Source organism: Equus przewalskii, chromosome 5 (genome assembly GCF_037783145.1).
Source record: "Equus przewalskii isolate Varuska chromosome 5, EquPr2, whole genome shotgun sequence".
NCBI lineage: Eukaryota > Metazoa > Chordata > Mammalia > Perissodactyla > Equidae > Equus > Equus przewalskii.
Genome location: NC_091835.1, coordinates 57,633,111 through 57,655,301, shown reverse-complemented (window position 1 = coordinate 57,655,301; position 22,191 = coordinate 57,633,111). Strand labels below are relative to the sequence as shown.

At 39.1% G+C, this 22,191-nt stretch overlaps 1 protein-coding gene and 1 long non-coding RNA gene across 16 annotated transcripts in view; one reads left to right on the top strand and one right to left on the bottom strand.

The window, feature by feature from the left end:
* Positions 1–22,110, top strand: part of LOC103552053 (uncharacterized) — a 120,860-nt gene extending 98,750 nt beyond the window's left edge. For 2 of the 3 annotated variants that reach the window (XR_011540369.1, XR_011540364.1), the window contains one exon: positions 21,229–21,687. This is a non-coding gene — a long non-coding RNA (uncharacterized lncRNA). Of the gene's footprint in view, positions 1–2,152; positions 2,409–21,228 lie in introns of all 3 variants that reach the window. The other variant, XR_011540366.1, reaches the window with a different exon arrangement.
* FGD4 (FYVE, RhoGEF and PH domain containing 4) overlaps positions 1–22,191 on the bottom strand; it is a 193,074-nt gene that overhangs the window by 72,241 nt on the left and 98,642 nt on the right. The window contains exon 1 of one of the 13 annotated variants that reach the window (XM_008521822.2): positions 11,667–12,025. The exons of 9 other annotated variants lie outside the window; for them this stretch is intronic. In XM_008521822.2, coding sequence (XP_008520044.1) covers positions 11,667–11,757 — 91 coding nt within the window. In that variant the 5' untranslated portion in view covers positions 11,758–12,025. Of the gene's footprint in view, positions 1–10,882; positions 10,984–11,666; positions 12,026–22,191 lie in introns of those variants that run through there. 3 more of the 13 variants (XM_070621022.1, XM_008521823.2, XM_070621027.1) reach the window with 3 other exon arrangements.

Genomic DNA, 22,191 nt, shown 5'->3' with positions numbered 1-22,191 from the left:
AGGCCAACTGTACAGAGGCTGTGACCTAGTTACTGTTATTTTGGTTGTTTTAGGTCTTATGGTTTAAATCAACCTCTTCCCCCAAGAAGGACTGATTTCCTTAATTATATTAATAAGAGTAGCAAATATCAGTCAATTGAGTAGGCTAAGGGAGGAAAAAAGCACTTACTGAGAGCCTGGAGGATGTTTCCTGGTGTTTGCCGGTTTCTTCAGGACTCCCCAGGGCTCCGAGCAGTCCATCAAGGAGCCCAGGTGAAAAGGCACAGCCATCCTCACAGCACACACCACATGAGAGCAACTTTTCCCAGAGTGTGTTCTGAGAAACGCGACCCTAGCAGGATCTCTCACCTCCTCCTTCCAAACTCCCCCACCACAACCAACCACCAACCAACCAAGCACGAATCTACACAAAATATTTGTGACCTCCCCAATTTTATAGCTTTATCTTGTATACTCATGATGTCCGTGGGTACATCAGAGGCTGTGAAAAGCCTGACAGTAGAAAAATCTGTTTAACTTTGAACCTAGTATTGTCCAGGAAACCTTTCCATCATATATTACAAGTCAGTGTCCCGTGGAGCTAGTGTGTCTTGGAATACATTATGGAAAATTTGCCCCAGGGACACCTTCCCTCGTTCTGACAGCTATTGCTTTGGCTATTTCCCACACTTTTCCATCTACATTACTGGCACCCCTGCCCCCGACTTCCCGATAATCATCTTGGCTGCCCTCATGACTCTCAAATTATGAAGTGAAACTCCAACCTGCCCTCAGCATCTGAGAGTGACCCTGCTGTCCCCAGCTTCGAGCTGCACAATCTCACAATGCGCTGACCACAAAAGCAGCACGGCGCAGGCCCAGGATGCTTGAGCTCTGCCCATGGAGCCTAAAACTGGAGTAACCCTTGGCTTAAAAAATCAGGTGAAGTCGCATTCTATAATTCTGCTAGTCCACTTCTCTCCACCCCCTCCTCCTCTCACTTGCAAAATCCTACAGCCTAGCCGACTTGGAGGCATACAACTTAGTAAACACGGAAAAATCTCCAAAGGGACTTTTCCTTTTCTGAAAGTCATTATAAAACAGGATGTGAAGTATTATAATAATTAGCAATGTATAAAATAGTAACATTGAGAAGAATGCAGGCAGTTCTATTTCATGGAGACAAGAACAAGACCTCTGAACGTAAAAGCACATCACTAGCTTTTAATTCTGCTGAGTCGCAAACAGATAACAACTGTTCCTTTGCTCTGTTACCTCCCTGGGGGTTTAAACCTTAAGATTAGGCAAAACACTCCAACTGATAAGAAGCTTGACTTCTTCCTGAAGTCTTATAACCCAACAGGGTACTAACATAGGTTGCGCTCCCTGGAAGAAAAAATAACTTTTCAAAATGGCCTTTCTCAACTCATCTGTTCTCTAGACACCAAGAGGAGTTTGTATAAATGCAGGGCAATGCATAGGTTCAGACAGGGGTACACTGATGCTAAGAGACACGTGCTTCAGTAACATACACACAAACATATTTGTCCAGAATGTCCCAAAAATATTAGCAGTCATAACTTGGGATTTAATAGTGCTTTAAAATTTCCACAGGTTACAATTTGCTTGCAGATACAACTGTTCTTACTACCATTAGTGATAATGGTAGTAATAAAATCTAACAATATTGATTGGTTATTCTGAGCCAAGTACACACTATGAGAAGCACTTTATATGCATTATTTCATTTGCTCTCAAGAATCCTGTGAGATGAAGTAAGGCAAGCGTTTTTATGTCCATTACAAAGAGGAGTAAACTGAGGTGGCTTTGTGACTAGGCTGATACTAGCTGTCATATTTACATATAGCTTGCAAGTACCTTCTGGACAGGAACTCTAACTCATAATTCTTTGGCTTTTACTCAGCAAGTAATCAAGTGATTACATTTCTATTATATTATGGATATTTGCCCTGACCCTGTGCCTCTATTTCAACCAATATGATGCAGCCAGGAAGTTCAAAATACCCAGATATTGAACAATCCAAATTAAGAAATACAAGATAAGAAGAACATGAATCTTGATCTGGGGGAACTAGACAGATTAAGTCAGAGTTCCAGGCTTCCTCACCTCCTCTCAGTTTTGACCCCCTTGCTTGCTTGCTTGCTTCCTCAGATTCCTCATCTCCTTGATCTGCTGAGGCCAACAAGGCCACCCCATTGAAGATTCTTGGACATCCTCTCCAGAAACCCATGGGCATACTCCCTTAGGTTCACTCCATGCTAGTCTAGTCCTAGTTAGCTCTGAGCTACATAGCCGTCACTTCTGCTATGCCTGACCCAGACCTCTTCAAGGAGAGACCAGAAAAGAAGACCTCATGAGGCACTTCCGCATTCATCATGCCACATTTCACCTTCAGCATCCATAAAAGGTTTGTAGGACCAGTCAGTGCTCTTTCCTCTACAACCGATGGCCCTGTTGTCAGGTCCATTGCGTTTTGCACTGGAAATGGGCCCACGATCTGGAGCTGTGTTTCCCATATTTCTGGGGCTGTGAGGATCCATCCGTATTTTCTCCATTTTGATGGAGTCTCCACTTACCACATACAAGCACTATAGTGATCTTAAATCCAAATGAATTGAAATGTTTTGAGAAACTAAACATACTCTTTAAATCATTAACAACACCCTAGTTGTCACAAAACCAAATTTAAGAAATACCATGAGTTTTTAAATAATGTCTTAGAATTTGCTCTAAGAAGTGAGGATAATGACAAATGTCCTCAGAGCAAATCAGATCTCTATTCACTTCAAGAATTCTACCAAAACCCAGCAATTACAACCTTCCACAGACTTCAAAGAACTGAAGTGTACTTCTTCTCCATAGCTGGATACGTGCCAACTGTTTCCCCTACTGAAAGATGGATAATAAGGGTGGGCTGGAGATAGTAGAAAAAAGGTTAAGAGTTGCATGTATGCATTAATTCAACAAGCAGCTTGCAATAGAGGGTGTAATAGGATCAGTAAGTGCCAGGCACTATAGTATCAGTGCTGAGTGTAGTATCAGTAAGACCCTCAACCTATTCTCAGGTAGGAAGATTGAAATGCCCCTGAATCAGGGGACTGCAAACTACAGCCCAGAAGTCCCTCAGTAGGAAGATTAAAACACATCTCAGTCAGGCGTCTGCAATCCACAGCTCACAAGCCAAATTTGGTCCACCACTTATTTTTGTCAATAAAGTTTTATTGGAATACAGTCACGTTCATTCTTTTACATATCGTGTAGGATGCTTTTCACTAAATTGACAGAGTTGAGCAGTTGCAGCAGAAATTATACGGCCCGCAAAGCCTAAAATATTTATGACCTGTCTGACCCTTTACAGAAAAAGTTTGCAGACCTTGACCTAAATAACCAAGGCAACAAACCATGGATAGTGCTATAATTTTCCAGTCTTGGTTCTGTCCCCAGGTAGCAATATGACTTTGGGCAAGTAAAACACTCTAGGCTTCAGGAGATTCACTGGCAGCATCATGGCACAGTTGGACTTACAGATGACTCCGGGGTACATCTGGTAAATTAACAGTGTTATAGGGTATGATCTTTAATTTTTTATCCGTATAAATCCTGCATGCCTAGCATGCTATTGATTCAGTTGCCTTCCTAATATTTTTAGTAAAAATTATCTTCCCCAGCTATCTACCGCACACGAACCAACAAGCCAACAGGTCATGCTTTTTGGTCAGTGGTTCTCAACCATGAGCCACCTGTGGAGCTTTAAAAAAGAAAATCGCATTACCTAGGCTATATCCCAAACCAGTGAGAGCACAATCTCCAGGGGGTGGGACCCACATATCAGTGTGTTTTAAAGCCTCTCAGGTAATTCCAATGTGCAGTCAAGCTTCAGATCCACCATTCCTACGTCATGATAATAGTCTTGGCTCAAATTAGTATTTGCAGTGGGAACTGTATGAAACGAATTCCATAATTTTAAGCTATTAAGCTAAAAGCCCACCAGAATTATATTGTAAAATGCAGACACCATGAAGACCTAGTAAAATTTCAACAGAAATGATTTAAGCTTATAGCGTCAGTTAACTCCTGTTTAAGCCGGCCAATACTTACACACCGAGTATGAGACCCTCTTCACCATGTGGGAGGTAAAGTAAAATTATCCCATTTTTTAGTCCACTATTGAAAAAAGGCTAGGCATTTCCTGGTTTACTATATGAAAAGCTACCAATTAGGAGCCTTGAGAATTCAAGAGGGAGAGAATTTTTGGCCAATGGAGAGTATGGAAAGCTCTGCTATGAAAGGAGAGACGTCTGAAACAATAAAATTGAAAATTTTTATGGACTTCATAAACTCTGAAAGAAATAAAAACAGATGTAAGAAAAGGACTTGAAGGGCAAAAGAAAGTTTTTTTTTTTCTAAGATCTATAGCCAACTCATTTATTCAAGATGTCTGGTTTATATATTAACCAGAATCATAGCTTTTCTTCCTCCTTCCACCCACTGCCAAACTATTTTCCATTTATTCACAATGAATTTATCTGCAGGTCCAGAGAGAAGAAGAAAGTCAAACTGGCCAATGTTTCGTAAGGTTTGACAGGTTGTTGCTAAAACCAAATAGAACTGTTTTTAATTATCTCCGTCACAAGCAACGAGAACCGACCACTGTTTCTCTTCACAAAAGGGAAGATTTTCATTAATGTTGCATCTGATTTTCTGGTTTATGTTTCTACACTTGATTTCTCTAAACCCAATTCTCAGCAGGTAAAACATTCCAGGCTAACATTCTTTGTAAACCAACTTCTGCGAGCTTCTGGCTGCTTCACATTGTTACTTAAAATTACTGGCTGACTTCCAGCCTCAGCCCACTGTCCTCCAACACTTTGTTCTGCACTTACTGCCAACTGTTCATTCACTTTTCAAACCTAAATTTAGCATCATGGCAATAATGGATAAAATGAAATCTACCAAGTAGGAAAAGCTCCTTAGGGTCAGCCAGTTCTTCACCCCAAGAGATACTTATTTATTTACTTTTTTATTATCATTATTTCTGTGTGTGTGAGGAAGATTGGCCCTGTGCTAACATCTGTTGCCAATCTTCCTCTTTTTGCTTAAGGAAGACCGTCACTGAACTAACATCTGTGCCCATCTTTCTCTATTTTGTGTGGGATGCCACCACAGCATGGCTTGACTAGTGGTGCTAGGACTGAGCCCAGGATCCGACCCCACGAACCCTGGGATGCAGAGCGTGTGAACTTAACCACTATGCCACAGGGCCAGCTCCCAAAAGATACTTATTTTAAACACCAATGCTATCATTGTATGTAGTCCAATGGCCAGGATCAGCCAGATCTGTTGTGAGAAACAAAGCTGTTTATCGGGGAAGTGCATTTTTTTTCCATAGGAGAAAACAGGATGAATTTGTAAAACCAGAGGTTGAAAGATCAAAATTTTGACATGATTATTATTTACTTTGTGACAGTGAGAAAGTTATTTAACTTCCTCATAAGTTAGAGAATTTTTTACTGCTCTGGTATCATTGCTTAGGTACAGATCACAGGTAGACAGATGCAGACTTCAAAAGCTTCTATTGGTGGCTTCTATTGCTACTATTCCTGGTGGCAATTTCAAAATATCTAACAAGGTATGTGGCTTCCTAAAAAGGGCTCCTGACAGTCTCTAATCTACCCTAATTCTCCCCTTTGATACTCTCTCTTTTAAGACAAACATTAATATAAATCCCATTTTACTAGAAATTTAACAGTTCTAACAGTTTTTGCTTAACAAAGTTAGACATTTGCATTCCTTACTCCCTGCCACGTGATCAGACCAGTAGGCCTCGTATTTTTTCCCTGGCTGGATTCTAGATGGGGAGCACAATAGCAGTGTGTTCAGCTTCTAACAGTGCAAGGGATTGTTTCAGTCATGCAAAACTTAAAAAGCAAATACTGCATCTAGCTTATCTATTATTTCCTATATTTTTATCTGGCTGACAGAGGGAGGAAGTTAGGAAGAAAAAGAAGCCAATTCATCAGACATAATCACTTTCCTAATTCTGAATTTAAGACTACATTATGTAAGTCATGTTTCGTTATGTCTAATATGATTGCTCCTACAAAGAAAAAGTTTTACTATTTTATTCATTCAGTGATGAAACCAATCTTATTGCTTCCTTGCTTAAAATTCTTTAATGGGACTGCAAGATTCATAGGAAAGAAAAAACTAATTTGCACAAAGGACCCTTCACCATCAGACATCAACCTACCAGTAAAGGCTTCATGTCTGTCTACTCCCAGTCCTGCACCCTAATGGTCCAGTCACTTTCCTATCATCTCCACTCCTGGAACTCATTACACGAATCAAACAGTCAGTCGCTCCTCCTTTTCTAGTCTCCAAACACATATTTTGTACCTATACTCTGATATTTGTCCTGCGCAGTCACTGCTTTTAGATGTCTATGATGGAAACAGACTTAACCTTCCTTGAAGGCAGGAGTATGAAGAGGTTTTAAGGATTGAGTCTGGTGAATACAGTTATATTTCCCATCTCTAAGCATGTCTCATTACCATTGTCTTATATCTAAATAAGTTAATGAGTTTTAGACTTCAGGGGAATAAAAAATATCTTCTGGGGACCGGCCTTTTGGGCGAGTGGTTAAGTTAGTGAACTCCTGCTTCAGCGGCCCAGGATTTCGCCAGTTTGCATCCTGGGTGCAGACATGGCACCGTTCATCAGGCCATGCTGAGGTGGTGTCCCACATGCCACAACCACAAGAATCCACAACTAAAAATATACAACTATGTACCAGGGGGCTTTGGGGAGAAAAAGGAAAAATTAAAAAGAAAAACTTCTTTGCTCCATATTTTTATTCACTATTTTGCTATTTTATGCTGTAAATTAGTAACTCTGATGGAAGAAAATAAAAAAATTTTATTGGGCAATATTAAAAGAGAAAAACTGATGATGTTCCATATAAATTGGTAATCCACCAGTTCAGTAGTAATTAGGGGGCTTTACACTGACGAAAATCAAAAAATAATCATTTTCAGGGGCTGGCCCCGTGGCCGAGTGGTTAAGTTCGTGCACTCCGCTGCAGGCGGCCCAGTGTTTCGTTAGTTCGAATCCTGGGCGCGGACATGGCACTGCTCATCAGACCACGCTGAGGCAGCGTCCCACATGCCACAACTAGAAGAACCCACAACGAAGAATACACAACTATGTACCGGGGGGCTTTGGGGAGAAAAAGGAAAAAATAAAATCTTTAAAAAAATAATAATAATAATCATTTTCAAGCTTTATATATTTCTTTTTACTATGCTCAAAATAGATTTCATATTTCTAAGAAGTCATGTGATCTAATAATGTCACCATTATTCAGATAAATATATTATCACATAGCAAATAAATTCATAGAATTTAAGTGCTGATTATAGATTTTAAAATGTAGATCAGTTACCAATTATCCAGATGAATTTGAAAAGAAACTGCACAAAGTATAAACACACAAATAATTCTCATACTTTAATTCATGCACTGGTTTTCTACTCCTTCAAGTCAAGCTTTACAAAAACTATTAAGAGGAAACATTTCTAGATTGTTACATTTTATTCTATCTCCTTTCTTTTCCCATCTCCCTCCTACAGGAGAGATTCAAAGAATTAAATGCCTTAAATGCAGGAGGGAAAAAAACAAGCAAAACAAAAAAGGGGGAAAATATACCCATAATACATAGCAAAATATCTAAAATAGTTTCTCTTCATCTTGCCACAATTTTCTCCATGCAAATTGTTCCCCAAATTTCTTGGCCTCACACCCCAAAACTTCTCCCACCTATTTGCTCTCTCCTAACAGAGATCCGTACTTCATACTCCAAAACCATTTACTGAGCCCATGCATGGGCTCTATTCTCAATGCACCCCGTCTTCACCCCATTCTTTATCATTGTGATCAACTTGGCCCCTCGGACTTCCAATGGGAAGAAACGCACTACTCAGTTACTGCTCAACAAGGGAGACCAGAAACTAGTAAGCAGAATATTTACTGCATAAACGAGAATTGAGGGAAAGAAATGAACAAAACTACAAATAATTTATTAACTTCTCAATAATCCTGCTCATTTAGCTTTAAATTTCCTAACAAAAAAGGTCATACAAATATTGAAAATGTATTCATTCAGTCAACTAATATTAATGAAGCACCCAGTATATATCAGTTGCTTTTCTAGACCCTTCAGATAGAGCAGTGAACCAAACAACATAAAAAGCATCTGTGTAACTTGCCAGATGGTATAAAGTGGTATGAGGAGGACAAAGCTGAGTAAAGGAGACAGAGAGCGCTGGGTGAGGGAAGGCAAGGAAGGACCCCCTGATCTGGTGACAGTTGAGCAGAGCCATGAAGGGAGTGACACACACAAATATTTGGGAGATCAGCATGCCAAGCAAAGGATAAAACCACAAAAGTCCTAATGTAGGAGCAAGGTTGACTATTCAAAGAGAAATAAGGAAGATAATATGGACAGATAAGAATGAGCAGGGAGCACGTCTGGCACTGAGGTCAGAGTTAACTGGGTAGAGGTTCAAGTCAGGATAGGTAGGGTCCTGCATACCATGGAGGGAGATGGGAATCACTGAAGGGTTGTGTGCAGGAGAGACAATGATCTCTTTTCCATTTTTAAAAAAGTTTTTATTTATTTATTATTATTATTATTATTTTTTAAGGAAGATTAGCCCTGAACTAACATCTGCTGCCAATCTTCCTCTTTTTGCTGAGGAAGACTGGCCCTGAGCTAACATCCGTGCCCATCTTCCTCTACTTTATATGTGGGGCGCCTACCACAGCATGGCGTGCCAAGCATTGCCATGTCCACACCCAGGATCCAAACTGGCGAACCCTGGGCCGCCGAAGCAGAATGTGCGCACTTAACCACTGTGCCACTGGGCCAGCCTCTCGTTTCCATTTTCAAAGGAGTACTCAGGCTGCTGGGTGGAAAACTGACTTTAGGAGGTCACTGGTAGGTACGAAGCTACTGGAATAATCCAATGAAAAGCTGAGTGTGGCTTGAACCAGGGTAGTAGCAGTGGAGGTGTTAAGCCATGGTCTGGCTGACATCCCCAAAAGCAGGATTTATTGATAGACTGGACATGTGTTAAGAGAAAAAAGATTCAAGGAAGACTAAGGTTTTTGGTGTAAGCAAAAGAAATAACAGTTGCTGTATAAGGACATGGAAGAGACTGGGCCACAATGACTTAGTGATTTTACTTTTTGTTTAAACTTTTTTTTTTTTTTCCCAAATCTTGTCTGCATTCATTCTCTAAGAGAGGGAAAGAGTGGTTTTGCCCCAGAACAAGTTTTAATAACCACCAGGTAGGATGACCAACTTTCATGACTAACACTATTTTTCTTCTCATAGGCATTTTCCTTCTGCATCCTTCAACACATGGCCAGCCAACTATAGACTCTGGGTCAATTAGCAGAGGAAAAACCCCTTACAGGGATCTGATCTAAAAGGGCTTAGCAGGTACTGTGGGAGGGGATAAGTCAGAGAACATATTTAAATCAGGGTGAAGATGTTTAACATATATTTCAGGCCAATAAAAATTAGCTCTCTGGGGCCAGCCAGATGGTGTAGTGGTTAAGTCCGCACACTCCGCTTTGGCAGCCCGGGGTTCGCAGGTTTGGATCTAGAACTGCTGGTCCAGCCACGCTGTGGCAGCATCCCATATAAAATAGAGGAAGACTGGCACAGATGTTAGCTCAGGGCCAGTCTTCCTCACACACATTCACACAAAATTAGCTCCAGATTATATAAAGAAGAAAGAAAACAGAGAGTAAAGATGATTATCAGAGGATAGATCAGAAAGGGAGTGGGGATGGATAGATCTCTAAGCACCTAGGAAAAGGCCTCTTTGTTTTTTGAATGAATGGTGTTCTAGTGGCTAAGGAGAGTTGGTTAAGTTTAAATCTTAATCTTGGATTGCAATTTAACTTACATACAGTGGATGAAAATCAAATGAAGATTGTATTATCATCCCCACAAAGACTGAATACTTCCTAAAGAGTCATTCATCACAGTCCGTTTTTCACTTTTCAATTTTCACATGAGTTTGCCTATAAGCCTAAGTTTTAAAAAGGAAAGTTTCTCCAAGTCAATAAAAAAACCCAAAACTTTTATAATAACATGTTCACTAAAAATGCATATTTAAAATTTTTCTGAGACAACTTAATAGCAATAAAATAACCCAGCAGTGTGGGCAGGAAGTGCTACATTACTGTCTCTTCAGTTTAAAAGCCTTAAAAGGAACTTCTAAAGCCCACATTATTGTAGTGGCTACTCACCACAGGGCAGAAAATTCCAGTAGCCGTTCTCTTTCCATCTGAAAGCTGCCTTCCAGGAGGGAATAACTAACTCTCTCCAATCACCCCTAACTGTTTGAAGATGGAAGGAGAAGGGGCAGAAGCTGTTCCAGGGAATGAGAGAACTTCACTGATGGAGAAAGAAAATACTTCCCTTTTGCCACTTCAAAAAAATAAAATTTATATTTAGAATGTGATGGTAAACCACGGAGAGATCACACAAACCTTGAACTTTATGCAAGGAAAGTGGAACCCCTTGTACAAAGAAATCGAGGCTTCTGCCTGGATGATGGAGGAAGCCGGGACAGGCATGGACCGGGCTACCCGATCTCTAGCAAGTACTGGAACCTGGGAACAGAGCCAGCCCAGGCTGTGCAGCTGCGGGAGGAAGCCTCAGCTTCCTTCTGCAGGACCACGACCAACCCCACCCTTGAGCCTCCACACTCAGTGCAAGCTCCCTAGGCCAACAGAAGGGAAGAGGGACACCACAAGAAAGAGAATCTTGGTGACTACGAAGGCTGCCTGCTCTAAGGTTTAGCTCACCTTGTTTAGCAGTGTAGATATTCTTCAGGAAGGTTCGCATCCATACAGAAACAGGAAAACAGTTACACAAAATGAACCCATTTCAGTTTTAAAAAATATTTTTAGCAGAAATTTCCTGTCACATGATTACATTTCTACCACACAGGAGAATTTCATTCCTCTGAAAGAATCGATTTCTCATTAATATACTCTCTAGAATACTGGGGGGTGGAAAACAGTGGCTTAATGCCACTAACAATTAAAAGAAACAAACAAACAGATGCCTACCTACCTCTACAACGTTATCATGTATGGAAACAAGTAACAAGTACCCCCCTGCGCTTTGCTACAACAAGACGACCGGGCCGGTGAGGCTTTGTTTGTTTGCACCGAACACTGCTCCCTGCAGTAGCACAGAAAAGGATTAGTGGTAAACATTTCTTAGCTTTGTTCACATGAGAAATGGAAGGAACAAAAGAAAACTTTTGATTTCTTTCTCTGCATTCCTCCATCAGTGACTGGATTTTCAAACTTTTCTAATGTTAGTAAGGATGAGTCAGAGAGAGAGAACTATTAAATAAATTTGTATTTCGCTAACCCAGAAGCCGCCTCCTGGAAGAGCCAAAAACCACGAATATAGTTCATATTTTAATGTTCAAGTTGAAAAATAATGTAAACCTTATTCTTAACTTTAAAACAAAACCAAACTCTGCCACTTTTATGTCCCTCAGCTGTGTTATAAATGGACCCATAGACACTGAAAAAAAAAAACATGAGAGATACACTAGAAAATGAAACCACTTACCTTGGTCAGTGGACATGATTTCACATATACTGATAATCAGTCTACTTTGGCTTGATAAAAAAATGTTCAGCTTTATTCTTCTAAAGTTCATGTGATAAATTTCACTCCTGGCTTTACAGCCGGTGGTAGACTGGAGATCACGAAGATCAGCCAGAAGCTCTGATCGGTGCCCTGTTTACTTCAAGGCATTCTTAGACCTTACTGCCCCAAGACAACCTCATGCATAATATGCCACACCTCCCAGAGGAAGGGCTGCTGCAGTGTTTCTTGTGAGACTGAGTGTATGAGGATGGAGAGACTTCTATTTATTGCAGGAAAATAAACAACAACAGAGGCACATGGAAGCTCAAAGGCACTGGAAATACATTTGGGAATAGGATGGTTTATAAACTGACTAATTCCTTAGCTATTAGTAATGCTCTAAAAAAGCCAACATGAAAACAGTTTGTTTCCACTTTAACTGGGTCCGTGCCCTTGACCAAAGAGGTTACAGATTCAGGATTCACAGGCTTAAGATGTTAAAATGTTAATTTGAATGATCTCAAATGCTATTTTGTCACTTATGACTTTCCATTTTAGCACAGCTCACTGATCTTGGTGAATAAATAGTGCAGACTGAATAAATACTACTCACCAATTTCCTAAGGAAACCAAGTTTCATATGGTATTTCAGAACACTGGTAAAATACTTATTACTCATTTTTATATGTCTGTATAAACATATTTAATCAGCACTATAAAAATTTCTCATAGTCCTGAAAAATCAGAAAATGTCAATTTAAATATTTATAAAATCACAATGAAGTAACAGGCTAGACACATCACCCTCATGGTTGCAAATAACCCCTGCCAAGCCCTCCTCAGTGTGTCCAGATGCAGTGGTTCCCACACTGCTGTGTGCATCAGGTCACCTGGATGGCATCTGAAAACCCACACTGTTCCACCTCTAGAGTTGAATTCTACCAGTCTGTGGTGGAGCCCCAGGATTTGCATTTCTAACAAGCTCCCAGGTGCCACAGACACTGCTGGTCTCGGACTGCACTTTATGGACCACACGTGGAGAACCACTGGGCAGCAGCTTGCCTGTCTGGAGTCCTGACTCACTCACTGATGGCCTAAAGCTCTGGCTCAATTGCACCCGCTTGTTGGTTGTCAAACTATGGTGCTGCGTGTTGCTGTGATACTGAAAGCTATGCCGCCAGTATTTCAAATACCAGCAGGGTCACCTAAGGTGGACAGGTTTCAGCGGAGCTCCCAGACTAGACAGACTAGGAAGAAAAAACCTGGAAGCCATCCACTTCTGAAAAAAATTGGCCATGAAAACCCTGTGAATAGCAGCAGAGCACTGTCTGATAGAGCGCCAGAAGGTAAAAGGATGGTGCAAAAAGACCGGGTAGAATTCCGCTCTGCTGTACACAGGGTCGGTAGAAGTAAGCACAGACTTGATGGCATTAACAACAAAAAAGAATTGCTTAATGTTAGGGCAGCGGGGCAATGCTCAGGATGAGGTATGAGGGGCTTACGTATACACGCAAATGCCACTCACAGTAACTTCTGCCTCCTCATCAGGAAGTAGGGGTTATTGACCCGATAATTCTTAATGAAAGAAATGTGTTTGCATATTAGGCATGAATAGGGTTTTACAACTAATCTAAAAAGAACAGACAATTAAAACATGGAGAAGGGAGTCAAAGAAAGAGAAGAAACCTGAATTGTCTTTTATTTCCTCTGCAAACTCCACCCGTGTGTTTAAATTTCACTGTGGCAGGAAAACTGTTTAGATTTGATTCCAAGACCACTTAGCCTCGGCAAGTTTCAGTAATGTAAAAAGCAGAATGTTTCTCTGTCATAAAAATGCCCCAACTTCTGTGCTTCCTGAGCTTTGATAGCAATGTTTAAATTACAATCTCAGGTTTGGTTTTCAAACAAATACCTTTTCTTTTTTCGCAGCTAAAATTTACTTAGTGCCAGGTGCTATGTTAACCACTTTCCATGCAGCATTTTATGAAACCCTCACTTTAAGGTAATAGTAATTTATCACTATTTTACAGAAGAGAACCACTCTTCTGTGAAAGCAATAATACAGGTAAGGTAAGGAGTAATAATTTATCACCACTTTGCAGGAGAGAAAACTAGGTTTCAGAGGTTAAAAATATCGTGGCCAGTAACACTAGTAAAATGACAACCTTTAAGAAATGAAATTCACCTCTGTACAATAAATTAAGATATAATGAAATCCACTTTTGAATCTTTTTTTTTCCCCTAGGAAAGATTCACCCTGAGCTAACATCTGTAGCCAATCTTCCTCTTATTTTTTTTTATGTGCGCCACTGCCACAGCATGGCCACTGACAGATGAGTGGTGTGATTCCATACCCAGGAACCAAACCCGGGCAGCCAAAGTGGAACGTGCCAAAGTTTAACCACTAGGTCACCAGAACTGACCCTTAATCCACTTTATACATAGATGAAAACCAAAACATGATTTGCAACTAGGAAGTGATAATTAAAATAAAATATAACTATTATGATTGACTCTCATTGTCCACAAGTGGATAATCTGCAATTATATTCAGCATCTACCGCAAACTTGTAACTAAATTCTAAGCTCCCAACAGCAGCCATGGCAGTTTCTTATAAAGTTAAACATGCACTTCCACATAACCCAGCGATCACACTCCTAGGCACTTACCCCAGTGAAATGAATACTTACATTTACACAAAAACCTGTACATGAATGTTTACAGAGGCTTTATTCCTAAGCACTAAAAGCTGGAAAACACCTAATTGTCCTTCAAGTAGTGAAAGAATAAGCAAATGATGGTAAATCCATAAAATCGCCTAACACTCCGTAATAACAAAGAACAAACTAAGGACACTCATATGTGCATCAGAAAGAAGCCAACTTAAAAGGCTGCATCTGCATGATTCCACATGACAATCTGGAAAAGGCAAATCTATAGGGACAGAAAATAGATTTGAGGTTGCAGGGGGCTGGTGGTGTGGGAAGAGACTGACTGATTATGAAACGGCACGATGGAATCTTTGAAGATACTCTGTATCTTCATTGTGGTGGTGGTTACATGCCTGTATGCATTTGTCTAAACTCAGAATTGTACCCTAAAGATGGTGAATTTTACTGTATATAAATTATCTCAATTTAAAAAAATTAAGGAGCAAATAAAGCAATTTATTCTTTAAAAAAGAGAGGGGCTATGAAAGGGATGGTTTGTCTTGGATAGTATAAACTCAAAACTAAATCAGTTTTGGTATGTCCACTGCCTTTCTCATCATCAATAGGAGAGCTAATCACCGGTTCATTTTGTTTCCTATGATTTTTAATAACTTTGAAAAATTCAAAAGTGACCTAATTAGCTCTCTACAGAAAGTCCATTTGTGAACATTGAAGTCTAGGATGGTATATTTAAAAGGCCTTTTCAAATAAATGGTTAGATAATTTAATTTGGTAAGATTATTTGTCATAGATATAAGTCCTGAAAAATATCCAAAATCCATGCTAACAGACTCATAGCTATTCACAAAATACCCTGTGCACTGAAGACTTCATGGGCTGTCGCCATGCTCTCAGGCTTTTCCTCCTTATAGAGGGGTGGTTTCTTTACAAATTCTGAAGAGTAAGGAAAACTCAGAAAGTTCTGTCGAACATCCACATGGTATTTCATAACCACTTGCTTTTTCATTATATTGCACTTAGTTTACTTTCTATTAAAGGCTAGCTGTGTTATTTTCAATAGCTTACCAATTCTAATGGAAACGATCTACAGCAAAAATTTTAGCATGCAACCTGTGTTTCCTGAATTAAAATCTATTAATCTACAATGTTTAAAACAAGGTGAGGGGGCGTGGGGGGACCAAGTTGTCTGGCCCAGTGTTTTTATTTCAAGCTACCTGGCACATCATCTATCCTGTAAATGAAAACTTCCATATACTAACGACAAAGTTGGCTTTAATAGTTATTTACTAATAAACGTATTTTGGCAATAAAATAACAAGACAATTATGTCAAGTGAATGTTAGCATTTCACTTTGTTCGGATAGAACAAGAGGTAGGAAAAAATAATTGAAGTACTTTTGACTTTCCGTTATCAACTAAGGAGTAAAATCTTCAGATTGATTCTCCAATATTATTTAACTGGGAGGCAATCTCCATTTTCACAGAATGAAACTAATCTGAATCTTAACCCATTTTGCACTCTTTAGTCTTCTAATAACGGTCTAATAAAATCAAATAACAATTTGGTATTAAAACGATTCCCTTGTTAACTTAAAAAACACCTTTTAATTTGAAAAACCAACCAATTGATCCATAATATCCATTTTGCATGTCTGTGAGCCTTAATGAAGTGAGGCCTGCAAATTCTTGAATACATGCCAGGTAAATCCTGTTGCTTGAATATTTTTGTACCAAATTATTTTTATACAGATCTTCAAAGCAAGCCTATTATCCCTGAATCTCTCTCTCTCTCTTTTTTTTTTAATTTAATGTACTTAGGGCCAGCCCGGTGGTGCAGTGGTTAAGTGTGCGCGTTCTGCTTTGGCAGCCTGGGGTTCGCCTGTTCGGATCCCAGACGTAGACATGGCACCGCTTGACAAGCCATGCTGTGGTAGGCATCCCACATATAAATCAGAGGAAGACGGGCATGGATGTTAGCTCAGGGCCAGGCTTCCTCAGCAAAAAGAGGAGGATTGGCAGCAGTTAGCTCAGGGCTAATCTTCATCAAAAAAAAAAAAAAAGAGAGAGGAAAAAAAAATAATGTACTTAATTATATTAATTCTTTAGTTAGATATTCAGTTAAAGTCCCAACCACACAGTACTGTTAAAGCAGACAGTACTCCTCAAACCATGGTTTCTGGATGGACGACAACACAATCCTAGATTAAACTGCTGGCCATTCTGGCTTCTAACTCAATTCCAGTACTCTTCTACTTGGGAAGCCCATGGAAAGCTACACATCTTTCTAATGGCATATGGATAGGGAGAGTTTGCATATTTTAGATATACAGTTTAGGAAAAGAAACCTTGATCTGAAATGTCATCTCACTTTAGAAATTCTCTTCTAATAAAAAACATATAATCCTAGAGCAAAAACACTCCTTCCTAATCTAAATTATGGAATTGATCCTCATGTCCTTATTTATAGCCTGTCTGATCTTATCTGTGTGGATTTCCTGTATCACACCACTTATTTCATATGTTCACATACACAGATCAGCCATAAACACACTTTAAATCAGTGATATTTCTTCTCTTTTGGCATTTCCCCTTATCGTGGTCCACTCTTTTCTCTGTCTTTCATGCCTTTTATCTAGTTTTGCTTTTGTACTAATCCCAGGTACCTGATATTATCTAAATTCAAAGAAGAAACTAAGCTAATTGATAAATATGTTGTTTCTTCTTTAATTATGCCCATTATTATTTTTACGGAACATCTTTGGATTCCACTTGATCAACTCCAAGTAATCACCTTACCCTGGAGGAACTATGTGTTTCCTGTAAGTAAATCACCTTCACTTCATTAAGTAGTTAATTCTGAGATTTCAAATTCTACAATTCTCATCTTGCCATCACCTAGATTTCCGCCTTTCCCGCTCTAAACTCTGGAAGGAACCCATTCTTAGCTCTCACAAGAACTTCATTAAAGAACATACGCAAAGCACTCAACATCATGCGGGGCACACAGATGTTCATTCCTCTTCTCCGCTCAGTCCCTCCTTATCACAGTCCCGATGCCTCACCCACCTCCCAACAGTCACTCTTTACAAGTGCTTTCTCTAGCAGTTTAGTGTGCTTTACCTGCATCTCTTTCATCTCTATCTAAATAAGGATGTCCACCTATAGGGGTCTAGTGCTGAAGTTGCCATGTATTGCGAGTAAAACATTATTGCAACTATTTAATGCTACAGAATTTCAGTTGGGGAAGATGAAAAAGTTCTACAGATGAATGGTGGTGATGGTGGTAGAACAATGTGAATGTACTAATGCCACAGAACTGTACACTTAAAAATGGCTAAAATGGTAAATTTTATGTTAGGTATATTTTACAATAAACTGGAATATTTCCCACCATCAATTTATGCTATCGACCTCAGTCAGCTTATCCTTGCTGCTCCCCAGTCTATTAGTTCACGCTTCTGAGTTCCTACACTATCGTAGACTCTCCATTGCCTGTACTGTTCCTCTGCATGCTTCTCTTTCTTCTCTTCTCTTACCTACTTACCTACTGTGTACAACTGACCCCAGGAGGGCTGCAACTGCTGCACTATGCAGAAGATTCTAAAATGTCTATTTTCCGTACCAACCTCTCTTCAGCTTTCTGCTCTCATTTATGTAAATCTGGAAAGTACCTCCTTCACTGGAGAAGGGAAGTTTAAACTTTATCATAAAGGATAAGTAGGATTTCATTAGGCAGCAGAAGGAAGGAAAGGATCCTATTTCAGGTCTTAGTGAGGAAATGTGTGGCAGACCTGTAAACTTCATTACAGCTTGCAGGACTGTCCATCACTCACCAGCTGATATCCTCGAAGGCTGCTGACCTCACCTAGAGTGAAATCCAAACCCCACAGAAGGCCTGAAGGTTCTGGCCCCTGCTTACCTTTCTAGCCTCATCTCTTGCCCCTTTGCTTTCAAACTAAGTTCCCAAACCATGTTCCCTCTATCAATCACCAGTTTTGAGAAGGAAGTCAAAAAAAACATTTTCTTTTCATAAATTTCCACAGGAACCTATTATTTTTTCCAACTTTGAAATAACCATGCAGCTTCCACAACAGGCTCCTCTGCGGCTTTAAGAAAATAAAACTTAGGCTTTGCCCTTATCAGGTCAGATAAAGGGTAAAGTATGGCCAGTTGGTTGGTATTAACTTAGGAGGGAAGAGAGAGGGCTCTTATTTCTCTGTTTTTTCATCAGCTTCCTCATCCAGATTTCTTTTAATTACTGTCTTCCTTTCCCTAACATCCTAATGCACAGCTTGCTGGTGTAACACAACTGCTTAGGCCTTTTCTATTGTCCCAAATATTCTTAAAGGACAAACTCAGAACATGGAAAGAAAAGATACCCTAAATATAACCAGCACCATCCTATCTTTGCAAATCGTCCTCTCTAATCAGCCCACAGATAATGACACACTTAAACATGCAGCTTCCTTCTTGATGCATCGCAGAAGTATATTACAGAAATAAAGAAAATTCCAAAGAAAGAAAGAATATTAGCAGATCCAGATTTCAGTAAGCTTTGAGATAACTTTTTCTACTGTCTTCGTAAGAGGAATTAAGACCAAGGATAAAAAGGGAACTAATTTAAAAAAACACGAACAGCCTATTTCCAACCTATGAGCCTTAACTGATAAATGCGTACTTGATAAATTATAAATTTACTTGCTTGAAATTTTCAACTTATTACCCTGACGATCAATATATTGTGAACTTTCCCAACAGTGCTGAAACAGAAATAGGTTTTCAATATTACACCATGGATTATAAAATATCCACATAGTCTTTAAGACACACACTTTAGTTTGTACATTAATGACTAGTAGAACTCAAGATAAATAATCTTTTATTAGTAAACAGCTCACTGTCCATGGAGTATGGCTTATCTTTATCCTCTACTCAAGGTAGTAAAGGCAAACATATCTAGCATGTTGACAGATAACACAAATGGGTAAGGATACAGGTTTAGAACAGGATGAATTAAGAGTTAGTTGTAGCAAACTGGAGAACGATTTTTTTTTTTATTTAAACTTTAAAACTCAGAAACATTGTGAGTCAAAGAAAACTTTGAGCCACCAATTTGAGATCGCTTCTAGAATTGTTCTATCTGTTTATTTACAGAGAATTACTGAGCCCCTACGTGGGACTCAATACACTGTCCATGGCACACTGCTAGGCAGTTGAGGATTGTTGACAAAGTCCTGACCATCACTTTCCTTCAATCTCACTTTCCTTTAGCCACACTGTCCTTTTCAGTTCCTACGGCCTTAAGGTCTTCACATACGACTAATCTCACTATCCTCTGTGGATTTCCTTTGAACACTTATTTACAACTGTATGTTCATTCAATGTCCTTGTTTAGCATGTGTCTTCCTGACTATTCCCAAAGCTTCTGGAGACCAAGGATCATGACCGTCCCATTCATTATTATGAACCCCATGTTCATTGTGTCAGACACTTAACACAATGTCATTAAATGGTCCCTTCCAGGGAGTCAAAGGGAGAGCAGATAAGTAAAATGGTGATTGTCTGGCTGGGGCCTTGTTACTCTTATAGGTGCATAGAGGAGGGTCAGGGAAGGTTTTCTAGAACAATGATCTCCAAACTTTTTGATGGCACATCCCTCTTAGTATGAAATCTGGGCACTGCACTCCCAAATATGTATATATGATACGTGCATGTATAAATGTACACGTTAAACACAAGTATTACTGCATTAAAATGCATACTGTAAAACACAAAAATAAAACTTAAAATAGGATGAGGTAACAACAAAATGTTATTTTTGAAAAAACAATGTGATTCAATCTGTTTTGTTTTTTAAAATCTTGGTTAAGTATTTCATGATACAGCAATTTGAAAGAGCGGATCTAAGTCAACTTACCTCCATTCTTGGTTTTAATGATTGCCCTACCTGAGAAAGATTCACTGTTCTAAAAGGAAGTACACCATTGGCTAAATTTACTAAATCATGGCATACATTTTTAAATCCCACCTACCAATTACGCAAAGGTTTTGCTTGAAATTCTTGTAGTAAATTTCCATCTGCCTTGATGTCTTGGAAGGTGTTAAATTTTTTTATTTTTGAAAATTTGGTCTAAAATCTACTAAAGCTATTTCAAAGATTTTTAAACAAAGTTAACAAGATGTGTATTTAAGTTTAGATGTGTGCAAAAAATGAGTTTTTAAAAAAATAAATAAAAAAATAGAAGATACATATACCAATTTTGGTGATAAAATTATACAATCATGGAAAGATTTCCAAACAATCATTTCAAAAATGCTCTGTCCAAAAGTGAAGTGCACTTTTCCTCTGCCAATTACTTTCTTACTCATTCGAATGTCCCCTTTACCTCAAAAGGACAGGTTCTGTTTTTTTTTCCAAATATATCTGCCAGGTAAGAACCCGCTAACCATGTCCTGACAGACACTTGTCTTCACATGAAAGGTGAGTGAATGAGGAACATTTGTGGTTTTTTGTAAAAGAAAAAGACACAATGTCTTTGGTCTGACAACTTGCTTAAGTACCGTGCCATTACAAAACGTACAAATCTCTAGGTGGTACGAAAGATGTTTATGGTCACTTGTTACCAAGTATTGCCAGAATTCCACTAACTAAGATAAAGTCATCTTAGTGTGTTTAACCAGCCAGGCCTAAAAAGCCATGGGCACAAAAGAGACAAGTGAGCTTGCTACTGCCTACCTCCCGTTCTTCCCTCAGAATTCCTCACACGTGCCTGATATGCTAGATGTATCTGACACATAGATGGAAGGTCCCAGAATAAATCCATATATATTAGGAAGGCTAAGGTGTGTTTTCTTTTAAACTCCTTAGGCAAAATCTTCCAAGTTCCAGGATCTGCTTCCTGCACTGCAGTGGTTCAGCTCTTACACGCTGGGACACATAACCCTTCATGGACCATTGCTCTGGAGAAGGCAACTTCTAGAAGATAAGTAGTATTTATGTTCCTAGGTAGTTTTTCACAGGGATTTTGTACATTTCATCTAATAACCCTTCAATCTTCAAGTTATTCCTAAAATTTAGCTATGTCGTAACGCTGACATAGATGCTATTGTACCAATGTTAAAATGATGATGACTATAAAAAGCAGGCAGCATAAACAGTAAACACTACATGCAACAACACTGAAGTAATTTGGAAAAAAAATCTCCAGAACGATTTTAAGTTGAATTCTCCTAAAACTTTAACCATATTCTTTAGATCAGTCTAGATGCTAAGAAGACCACCTAACCCAATGGTTTGATTCTAGAATATCAATTATGATAAAAAAAATTAAGAAAATTTCATGAAATTAAGGATAGCATTACATTTTCATCTAAAAGTAACTCAATAATGTTGATAAAGAAATATTTGAAAAAGAATGCTATTCCCATAGGAAAAGATACCAGTTAAAAGAACATCATTTTTAAGCTTTGCATTGGAATAAATGTTTTTAAATTATAAGATCCAATCCTGAAGAAACCATCATCTCAAGCATCCCCAGTGGCAGGCAAATTGAAACATCCATTGAGGAGGCAAAATGACAATGCATATCAAAACCCAGAAAACTGCACCTCACCTCACCCTGCCACTGTGGGCAAGAGATCCTAAACAAAAAGCTGCCCACATAAAGGTGAATGTCACGGCATTTAGAAAAGGGGAAAATTAGACGCAACCTCACAGTTTAACAAAATCATTTTTATATACTCCCTCCCCCAAGACAAGGTCAGTTCAAAGTATACAGAAGCCACACAATATTTGCTAATTTGAATGAGTTAATAAAGAAGCTTTACTAAA